We start from the raw sequence: 11,385 nt of genomic DNA, 5'->3' as shown, positions 1-11,385 counted from the left end.
GGAGTCAGAGTAGACAGTCTTTGATTTTAGGAGCCAGTACTAAGTTTGTAAAATTACAGTTTTACTTAAAACACAAAGAATGTTCTGGGAATTAGCCTGGAACAAACCATTCTAATCTTCCTATTAAATGCAAAATTCCACTCATAAAATTAGCTAAATAACCTTCAAAATCTCTTTCAAAAATTATGGTTCAATTTCATTCTTTCTTCCCTTTTTTCCCCCCTTGATTTTTCGAGACAGGGTTTCTCTGCGTAGCCTCGGCTGTCCTGGACTCACTTTGTAGACCAGGCTGGTCTCAAACTCACAGAGATCCATCCGCCTGCCTCTGCCTCCCGAGTACTGGGATTACAGGCTAAGAGCCACTGCACCTGGCTTGTGGTTCAATTTCAAATAAAGAATTTGAATAATTTACAAAATACCCATTTTAAGACAGAGGCCTTTACAGTTCACATCTGTTCATACTTTGTCCAAACAGACTGTTTCATTCTGGCATATACGTCAGGACCCAACCTTGCGAAGGGCTCACAGGTAGCCCTACCAGCTGTATGAATTGTATGTTATCTGTAAAGCATTGCCAGCTGGCAAGGGGGCCTGTCCACTGATGAGTTTGCATTCTGCCAGCTCACACACAGCAGTGGTCAGCAGTGGGAAGGACACGTAACTACGAGTACAGTGAAGCAGTGGGTCAGCCATTCCTTACCCTGCATCAGCTGCCAATAAAATCAGGTGCACGGTTTAATGAATGAGTCTGCTCTAGTCTAACAAACCTGCCACTGAGCTGAGAGAGGGAGAGGATTGCTTCTGCAACACTAGCTGATCAATTCATCTTATAATAAGGCAAATAATAAGGAAAGTTAGAACAGAATTTCTAGAACCATTTATCCTGTGGTGGTGTAAAATCAAAGCACTACTTTATTAAATGAGTTATTTTACACAATATGAACATCAATATAATTACAATTGTAAAAAAATTTTATAACAAGAATGGACTGATTTTGAGACTTCAAATCAGAGTCAACTGTACATTTACACAGAATTGTCGCTGCATGAAGCCCAGAAGGAACAGCATAAAAATGAGTGTTTCTGTAGCCCCTTTATTTTTGCTGATCAACAGTTTGTTTTAAAAAAGCAGCTGCAGGTTTGTTACCTAAGGTCTGAGACAGTAGAAGAATCAAGGTGTCATGAATTCACCTGTAAGATAAAGAAGAGCTTCGGTAAATTAATAACTGACAAGCATTTCAAATATCTAAAATAAAGGACTGTCAGGTGTCAGTTTTTGATGGATCTGTCAACTGGAAATTATAGGTAGAAATAATTCCCAGATACATGTGCATATGCACCACTATTTACAAGGGCAAGAAACCCAAACACAGTTCAAACTGATAACTTCAGGGAGTTTCTATGGAGTATGTTTGTGCTTGCTGTGTAGTTTAATACTAAGAAGCTCTGTCTACACTGTAAGTAAGACAAATGTAAAAATGTAGTCAGTACATGGCTCTAAATCTCTGGGGAAGATTCTCATGCCTTTGAAATGACTGTTTTCTTACAGCTGACAAGTCTTTCATTCTTGGCTCAAGCTGGCCAGCATCCACTAACCCAGCCCGCCCCCTTCTATTTCTGGCTATAGTTGTAAAACCTGAAGTTTTCAAAGGCATGAAAAAGAAAGAGTCTGGGAAAAGGGCCTTTACCAATCATAAAGTACTCCAGTAAAACACTATTAGTAAGCTCTCATACAAAAGTTAAGACGTTAAAATTAAAGGCATGAAGTAAGTCCCTGCTAGAGGCAGAAATCCACTCCATAGCTGAGGAGATACACTTTTGCTCCTATATTTAAAAACTCAATAGAAAAACCAATTACCTGTAAACAACTTTATGCCTGAACATCAGCCAGTTCTGGAGGAAGTGGAGTCTTAGGGTGCTTGCTCTCAAAGTGCTGCTTGAAGGTCTTGGGGTCTGGCATTTGTGTCTAATTTAGAAAAGTGTGCAGAAAAGAAGAACCAGAGTTTATGTAGGAAAGAAAAACATGTAACCTGTTAAAAACTTTGAACTTGCTTGTGCTAGACAGTTACTGGAAAATGCTTTTAAATTCCTACTTGTGACTGGCATATGAGAAAGTTATCTTACCAAAAGAAAGTTCCTAACACTTCACATACAAAAAGGAACATCACATAAAGTTATTTTGTGTCATAAACAGCAAACAGAAAGAATTTACTCACTAAGCATGTTGTCTTAATTCTCACAGAACCTCTAACAGTAACCTTTAACTTCCACAATCACGCCGACAGCATGCTTTGCCTGGAGCTGTGCATGTTTCAACTCAGTTGTAAGGTCTTCTAGTCTCATGTAAGACTGAATACAGTAATGACTTCCCTTGGCAAGTACCTTAATTTATTGATAATTCATAAAAGCCAGGCAGTCACACATTTCATAACTTTCAGCTACCAGAACAGAAGCAGGAGAATCCCCACAGCTTATGGGCCACCCAGTCTAGCTAAGTGGTGAGTTGTGGGTTCAGGGAGAGACCCTGACTCAAAATAATAAAGTGGGGAGCAAGAATAGATGACACCTGTTATCTCCACACATGTATGCAAACACATATGCACCTGCACAGATGCACTAACACACACACACACACACCCCTGACAAAATACCTTTTAAAGGCCAAAGCATGCCTTTATTACTAACCTAATGAAACTTAATTTTACCTTGCCTTTGTCAAAAACCTCACACGCCATTGAATTTCATCATCACTATCAAGGTTCAACACAATCAAGATACTGACTTTTAGATCCCCCCCTCTTAATGAGAACTTTCACCCAGTTAGGAACTTGTATTTCATTTGTAAAGACTTCAACAAACGATTGCCTTCAGTCTAGCAATCATGTCAGATCAAGATCCCTTCCCAGTCACAGCATTAATCTTACTCAAGTACAGGGCTTAAAAACACTGTGTCTCTCCATCATACCAACCCTACTATGTTGGTGCTCCATTAACCTCAAGGGTAGTGAATTCAGACAGACAGAGGCTAGACTTTAGAGTGCCTAGACTCAGGTCCTATCTCGTCCTACTTGCTGGGTCACCTGCAGAAACTACGCAACTCATTTGTACATTTAACATCTGCACAGTGAGAATGAAAGCAGCACAACCCACTGGGTGCTGCATGGATTAAATATGTGAGTAAAGGTAGCACACCTGGCGCCATCCTCACACACGGCAGACACGTCACCAGTTCTTTAAGCACATTAATTCTACTAAGAGCCCTCCAATCAAAGTCTACATGGTACCATATATACCGAAACTGTGGATCTGGTAGAGATGGAGGAAAAGACAATTATATACACAGCACTGTACAGGTTAGCCTTAGCCACCCTAAGAACGCAGTTGGGACTTCTTTACAACGTCCAACGTGCATGATAAGCACCTGTAGCCTACTCAAGGGGCAGGGCCTTGCTTTGTCCATGTTTCCGGCAGCACCTAGATCCATGTGAATGGTTACAGGGGCCAAAGGAAAAACGTTTCTGAATGGGTGACTGCAGATGGATTGATTCCTAAAGGAAAACCACTCTCAAATCTACTAGTTCAAGTAAACTGTCCACTGTCATATAGTCATGGGAAGCAGTGTCTGGGGTCCCTTACCCTACAGACCATGCAGGTGTATATGAAGGACGCAGTGTCTGGGGTCCCTTATCCTACAGACCGTGCAGGTGTATATGAAGGAAGCAGTGTCTGGGGTCCCTTACCCTACAGACTGTGCAGGTGTATATGAAGGAAGCAGTGTCTGGGGTCCCTTACCCTACAGACTGTGCAGGTGTATATGAAGGAAGCAGTGTCTGGGGTCCCTTACCCTACAGACCGTGCAGATGTATATGAAGGAAGCAGTGTCTGGGGTCCCTTACCCTACAGACCATGCAGGTGTATATTAAGGAAGCAGTGTCTGGGGTCCCTTACCCTATAGACTGTGCAGGTGTATATTAAGGACGCAGTGTCTGGGGTCCCTTACCCTACAGACTGTGCAGGTGTATATTAAGGAAGCAGTGTCTGGGGTCTCTTACCCTACAGACTGTGCAGGTGTATATGAAGGAAGCAGTGTCTGGGGTCCCTTACCCTACAGACTGTGCAGGTGTATATGAAGGAAGCAGTGTCTGGGGTCCCTTACCCTACAGACCGTGCAGATGTATATTAAGGAAGCAGTGTCTGGGGTCCCTTACCCTATAGACTGTGTAGGTGTATATTAAGGAAGCAGTGTCTGGGGTCTCTTACCCTACAGACTGTGCAGGTGTATATTAAGGCAGCTTTGGCAGCAGCCTTTTGGTCGTGCCCTTGTTTCTTCTTCTGTCCAGCCTGCTTTTTGGCATTTTTCTGCTGAGACTGAATCTTCTGCTGTCCACGAGCCATGTCTAGAAACAGAAGATGAGGCATCAGAGTGACGTCTTCAGTCTAACACAGAGCACTGTAAACACACCAACATTCTCAGAGCTGACTACTTTAGAGAGACGGTTAACAAGCGACGTAAACGGACTTTCAAACTCACACGCAATGCTGCTAGATTACAAGTTTAAGGCCACTGTGGCAATCTGGCTGGTAGCTGTGTACACTTTGACCTAGCACTCTTCAATACATGTCCAATAGAATCAAATGTATGTACACTAAGGCATATACAAGGATGTTCACTTCAAATACCAGTTGTCAAAATAGATTAACACACAGAGGAATGCTATGAAGCATTCAAAAATAATCATTTCTAGCCAGATGTGGAGGCACATGCCTTTAATCTCAGCACTTAGGAAGCAGAAGCAGGCAGATTTCTTTGAGTCTGAGTTAGCCTATTCTACATAGAGAGTTCCAGACCAGCCAGATCTATAAAATGAGACCCCTAACTCAAAAGCAAAATAAATTATTTCTATAAATGTGTTTTTCGATGTCAAGGAAAGAAGCTAGTTAGGAAAAAAAAAAAACATTGTACAAAGTTCACAACAGGCAAAGCCACAGTTAAAGCGGTCAAGCGGTCACTTCGCTATTTATGGAGTAATGACTGGGGAGAGATGACAAAAGAAACATTCATACGTGTTGAAAGTGTTCGGAATCTTAAACCAGGTAATGATAAGGTTTTTGTATTAAAAAAAAAAGTGCAATGAGCTGAGCATGGGGGCGCAAAGCCTCCACCTGGGGAGGGCCTCATGTTCTGGCCAACCTGACCCACAAAGCACGACCACATCCCACCCTAACAGACCCCAGGGCTACTGCGCTCTATGCACACCCACGCCCTCCCTTTACTAGATGACATCTTCAAAAGCGTGGTACCCCAAAGTTTCAGCTTCCTTTACCATTTCATCACACGGTTTCCTCCTCCTATAGCTACCACTGTGACTTCAATGTGAACCACTTTTTAAAATGAAGTGCTGAGCCGGGCAGTGGTGGCGCACGCCTTTAATCCCAGCACTCAGGAGGCAGAGGCAGGCGGATCGCTGTGAGTTCGAGGCCAGCCTGGTCTACAAAGTGAGTCCAGGATGGCCAAGGCTCCACAGAGAAACCCTGTCTCGAAAAACCAAAAATAAATAAATAAATAAAATAAGATAAAATGAAGTGTTGTCGGCTAATCCTCTGAAAGAGATCCTAGGGGCACAGCAATTATTCCTTTTAGTACTTAGGTTTCATTAAACTATTATACTATGCCAACTTTTCCTTAAGAGTTCTTTCTTGCATGGAAACACAAATAACCACACTTATCGTGTATATGCAGAGAGACAGAACATCTGTGCAGTCAGTCCGTTCTCTCCCTCTACCATGCGTGTCCTGGGAATCCAGCTCAGATCCTCAGGTGTGACAGAAGCACCTTCATCTGCTGAGCTGTCTCACCGGACATGCTGTAAGACCAACTAGTGCCCTGGCATAAGGGACCTTTTACAAAGCTGAAAGGTCCCTTCTGCTCTTCACTACTGATGGCCCAGAGCGAACAAAAAGGAGTTAAAACAATTGTCACTTAAAAGTTACTTTTATTTTCCTGTTAAAACCAGACTTCTGGTTAGACTGCACAAATTAAACCTGTTCACACAGGATCTACAAGAGACTAGTGCTTTTGAAGTGTATTAAAATTAGATCCTATGCCATTTTCAATTGCACTGTAATTACATTTCAAGCTTTGAAATCACTGAAAGACATGAACATACAAGGAACCTGACCAAAGAAGGCTGCCCTTTTCTGACTGCAACCCTCATTACTACTGGATGTAAAGTCAAAAGCATCTCAAAGAGGCAGTCAAGTGTTCCTCCTGACCCCCACGCCAAGGGAAACTGAACAAACATACACTTACTGGCCACCCTCCCACTATTACACAATAAACTCAAAGTCTGCTAAAGAGACAGGAGGGCTAATGCTTTCCTATAAAGCCCCCCAAACTTTCACCAACTACAAGAATGTTTAATATGCTAGCCTAGTAAGAACTCCATTCCCACCCAAGGCAAGCATCAACTGTCGTGGAAAGTACACTTCATTCTTGGTTTTAAGCCAATGCCTTATCAATTCTAAATTCAATTGCATATTTTGGGTTTGTTTTGGTTTGTTTGTCTGTTTGTTTTGTTTGAGACAGGGTCTCACTAGGTAGCTCTGGCTGTCCTGGAATTCGCTATGTAAACCAGGCTGGCCTGGAACTCACAGAATGCCTGCTTCTGCTTCCTGAGTGCTACAACTAAAGGCATGTGCTGCTAGGCCTGGCTCCAATGGCAATTTTAAAGTACATTTGATGGTGGGTCTTCAATCTAGGACACCAATGCTTTGAAAATACTCTTAATTTCCCTATCTTAGAATCACATCCTTGCTAGAACATTCTGGTTGCCTCACACATTTTTAACTTTTTTTTTTTTTTTTTTGGTTTTTCGAGACAGGGTTTCTCTGTGTAGCCTTGGCCATCCTGACATTTTTAACTCTTACGTACAGTACAACTTATTTATGTGAAGACATTGCTTGGTAGACAGTACCTAAGGGTTTTATGTTTGTTTTTTTAAAGTTACAAAACCACACACCATTAAATACCAGAACTTTCCTTACTACCTAGAAGTTAAAACAGCTATTTTGATAACCTTTTCAAGTAGTGTACTGTAAAAACAATGTCATCAGATGAGCAGAAGCTATTTTTAACTTTTACATTTAGAGCATCTCCTAAAACACGATATAACACCTAAGATTTAACCCATTTTTTTTTGACCACCAAACAACAAAAACAAAAAGGCATGAGCTTCAATAAGGACAAAATTTAACACTAGGCAGGGGAGGTCTGGTCCAACAGGCTTGCTGCGTGGGGGCAGGCCCCTAACTTTTCTGACAGCACACTGGCACGGATTTCCTTTCAGAAAGCAGAAGAGCAAACGAATCAACCACCTGCTTTCGGACAGCTCAACGTTAACGATTTGCTCTCGATCAGCCCATGGAGTCTGTAGAAACTGTTCCCTGATTTAAGTGCGACAAATTGAAAGGCAATAAATCGTTCGCAAACAGTTGCCCCGCTGATTTTTTTAAATAAAACTTTTAGCTTTCCCAAGGAGGCTGCACACGAGCTAAGAACCAGGAAGAGTTCTTGGAAAACGAAGACGCTAGACAAGGAGGCAACAAGTAAAGCCCTGGCCCTAAGGGGGCCTCTTAAAGCCAAACAACTTAGCCCGAGGCTGGGGAGCCAGGAAATGGGCTCCACACTCAGCAGCCAGCCAGAGGAAGAGGCCCAGGCCGGCTCCACCGCCCGGCCCCAGCTCTGAACACTCGTTCGGGGGGCACAATCCACCCCGCGGCTGCAGCCCGGCCCTCCCGAGGCCTCGACGGCCCGCGGCCCCGCGCCCGTTCCGCTGCGAGTCCGCCGCCCGTCCCGGCCTCCCGCCGCCGCCGCCACCGCGTGCCTCCCGCCCCGACTCCCGCGTCCTGCGGCGCCGCTCACCCGGGCCGGGCCGGTCTGGCGTCCAAGAGACCGCGCAGCGCGAGAGGAGCTGGGCACGACGGGCAAGGGATAGGAAGGGTCGAGCCCCGCACGGCTTGGGGCCTCCGCCACCCGCCGAGGAAGGACCGAGCTAGAGCCGGGAGCACAACAGCCCGCGCCTCGAACACCCGCCGCAGCGCGCGCCCGCCGCGCCTGAGCCCGAGGCAGGCCCGTCGCTCGTGCCCGCGCACGCCGCGCCGCACTCCCAGTGGCCTCAGCGCCGCCTGCCCGTCCGCCCTCGCGGCCCCGCCCCTCGCCTTCCTGCGGCGGCTCCGCCCCACCCCCTCTCCCCCCGGTCGCGCGCCCGCGCCCTTCCGGTCGCGCTGACCAATGGCAGCTCTCCCCTATTACATAAGCGCGGAGGGGCGGGGCCCAGGACGGGAACTGCAGGGCCCTCGCCTTCCGCCCTCCTTCCCGCCCGCTCCCGGGGTGCGGACACTGCGCTCCGCCCTGTCCCCCGCGGTGCGTGGCCTCCGGCCCGCGGGCGGGTGGTCGGCCGAATGGCTCGCTACTTCCCGGCTCCTTCGCTTGCTCGCTCACCCGGTGTGGCCTACGGTCTCGCTGCTCTCGTGCTTCTGTGGCCGGCCCGGCGCCCTCTGGAGGCGCTAGCCGGGCGGGCGGGCGGGGGAGACGCGCCCGGGGCCCCGCGTGGCCGCTGCTCTGCCGGTGACCCCTTGCCGGGGGTCTCGCCATTGTTCTCTCATTTGCTCCGGGTGTTTTGACCTAACCCGGACTTTAACCACATAGTCGGAGACTTGAGCCTGTTGGCTCCGGTTAAATCCTCCCGGGCCCTCTTGACCTCTGCAGGGCTTGCTGATGATATTTGGGGAAAGAGTAAAAGAACGTTCCCCGCCACCGCTTGATTTAGACGACTTAGTAAACTTCAAACACCTGATTAAGAGCGATTGCAATTCTTAACAACGAGAACGTCTACTGTTGGTTAGAAGTGGCGTTGTAAAGGTCTGCATTCGTCGCCCTCCAACATGCCGCTTTTCAATTTTACTGCATTTGTGGCCTTTAAAAAAATTACTGTGCAGTCCAGAAATCACTAGACTCCAGACTGTCCTAGAACTCCTGGCCCCACCCCCCATTCACTGTGTGTCACCATGTCCAGCTGGAACCTCAAATATGCCTGGCAGTGCCCAGAGAATATTAGTTAAATAGGAAGATAGTCAACTTTATCTGAACTCTGATCGCTTTGTCACAGTACTGCTTAAAGTAGCCAGGAGTTAGCTCACTGCTTATGCAAGTGCAGGGAATACAATAGTAAGTGCAAAGCCTCTGGGCACTGATTGGAATGGGTTATCTTTGATTCATTAGATTTTACACTCATTTAAAATTTAGTTACATGTTTAAGTTTCGTTACTATAACCTTAAAAAAAAATTTTGGGGGGGGGGGTTTTCAAGACAAGGTTTCACTGTGTTGTCCTGGACTCCATATGTAAACCGGGCTGGCCTTGAATTTACAGCGATCCATCTGCCTCTGCCTCCACCAAGTGCTGGGATTATAGGTGTGCGCCCACACGCCCAGTTTGTAAGCTCATCTTTATTACTGTATATAGCTAGTGACCAACAGTGTGAACAGAATGTGTCTAAAGAGAGTGGGTTTGAACCTGGCATATCATGAAGCTGTAACCGTTATTAATAGCTGTCACATTTATATTGTATTAAGCTGCCCTGTGGGATGAGACATTTGGAGGATCTCAAGACAGGGAACACCAAGAGCTGTCACATCGACAGTGGACGCTGGAAATGGACCGTGATGTCTGCAGCGGTGGGGTCGGGGTCTGGGACACGACACACAGGTCTGATGACTTTTTTTTTTTTCGAGACAGGGTTTCTCTGTGCAGCCTTGGCTGTCCTGGACTCACTTTGTAGACCAGGCTGGCTTCGAGCTCACATCCATCCGCCAGCCTCTGCCTCCCTGAGTGCTGAGATTAAAGGTGTGTGCCACCACTCCCGGCTCTGATGACTTCTTTTGTGAAGTAGGACTGGAATGTTGCTTTCCCTCCCATAGCCTGGGGGAAATACTCATAAAAGCCACCATTCCTTCACTTTTTGATTTGTATCTTGTTTGAGTACTTGATAAAAGCTACAGGTAGAGTTCTCTCCGGGCAGAGTTTTGTTGATCCAAGTCCGCTGAGAATTGCTGCCTTCTGCCTTACTGGTGCCATTAGGACCCCGTTTTCAGTTGTGACTACAATGTTTGGAGATGTTTACAGATGCTCCCTGGGGAATCAGACTTTACAGCAATAAACTCAAAAAATGTTTCCTTTGCTGCCTCTTGACCCACACACTGTCTGCCTGAGGGGTTTTGAGTCTGCCACCCAGATCCTCTTGTCTTCTCTAGGCTTTTTGTTCTTGAAGGAGTCTGGTTCCCTCCCTTGCTTAACAAGCACTCTTGCCTAGAGAATATGCGATATGGTAATTGTGTGTGGTGATTGGGGCATTTGAAATATAAAGAAGAAAGGATGGAAACCGGAGTGGATGAGATTGAGCATGTGTGTATGCGGTGACAGTTGGTGGGAGGTGGGGGGGGAGGTAGGGGTGGGGGTTAGGGGGGTGGGGGGGCCTTTGCTTCGCCGCCAGCTGGTGTCTTGCTTCGGTTACAGGAATGTGACAGCAAACTAGACAAGAACTCCTTAGGAATTCTGTGCGTTTTCCCAGCTTTAATTTTTGAATGCTACAAGTGCTTCTGGTAATATTTTTCCTTTTCTGCGTAGAGACTGTTACTCTAAGATATTATGCAATTTTTTTAAAAAAATCCAAATCCATCACAAGATGAAAATGCTTCCCTGGAGATGGAAGAGGCTCATTGATCTGTTTGTGTGCATGTTGGAGTTCCTGGGGTAAAGGAATTGATGAATAACCAGCATATTAATTCTCAATAGATAAATTATTTGAAGGTGTTTTTTTTTTTCAGTTTATCTGTGGTGGGTCAGTTGGCACCTAAATTAACAAAGTGGCACAGGGTTTATTAGAAAGCAAAAGAGACAAGGTCCAAGCTGGGCATAGCGGCGCATACCTGTTATCCCAGTGCCCGGGACAATGTGGCCAGAGGGTGGATCGGAAAGCCACCAGTTTGAGAGGCTATGTAGTGAGTTCAAGGGCAGCCTGATCCTGTCTCAAAAGAAAAAAAAAAAAAGCAAAACAATGCTATCACCACCAATAACAACCCAAACAGCACTCAGCGAGGCTCCTGTCTCTCTAGAGCTCTCCCTAGAGACAATAGTATTGAAAACCGGCAGCTGTGCCTTCGCTGCCTTCTCTGTACCGCACACTTCTGCTTGAGGTTTTTGGAGACAGCCACCCAGCTCCTCTGGCTTCCTCCACGGTTTTACTCTTGAAGGAGTCTCACTCACTTTTGTGACTCTGAATGTCACACTTGAGACAAGCCCTGCGTTTCCAGCTCCAGTTGCAACTTC

General features: G+C 46.1%; 1 protein-coding gene across 2 annotated transcripts; it reads right to left on the bottom strand.

The window, feature by feature from the left end:
* Window positions 1-886: 886 nt before the first annotated feature.
* Window positions 887-8,522, bottom strand: ZNF706 (zinc finger protein 706). Of its 2 annotated transcripts, none has more exons than XM_084747945.1 (4): window positions 8,501-8,522; window positions 4,261-4,397; window positions 1,859-1,966; window positions 887-1,191 (listed from the first exon to the last, which is right to left on the bottom strand). In XM_084747945.1, exons 2-3 carry the CDS (start codon window positions 4,393-4,395, stop codon window positions 1,871-1,873), a joined length of 231 nt encoding a protein of 76 aa, XP_084604071.1. In that variant the 5' UTR covers window positions 4,396-4,397; window positions 8,501-8,522; the 3' UTR covers window positions 887-1,191; window positions 1,859-1,870. The 2 variants fall into 2 exon arrangements, with proteins under 2 accessions (XP_084604071.1, XP_084604070.1); XM_084747944.1 differs by lacking the exon at window positions 8,501-8,522 and adding an exon at window positions 7,922-8,190.
* Between the last annotated feature and the right edge of the window lie 2,863 nt (window positions 8,523-11,385).

This window comes from Acomys minous (assembly GCF_964271855.1).
Source record: "Acomys minous genome assembly, chromosome: 12".
Lineage (NCBI taxonomy): Eukaryota > Metazoa > Chordata > Mammalia > Rodentia > Muridae > Acomys > Acomys minous.
Note: the sequence above shows the minus strand (reverse complement) of the source record. Positions and strands in the feature narration are given on the sequence as shown.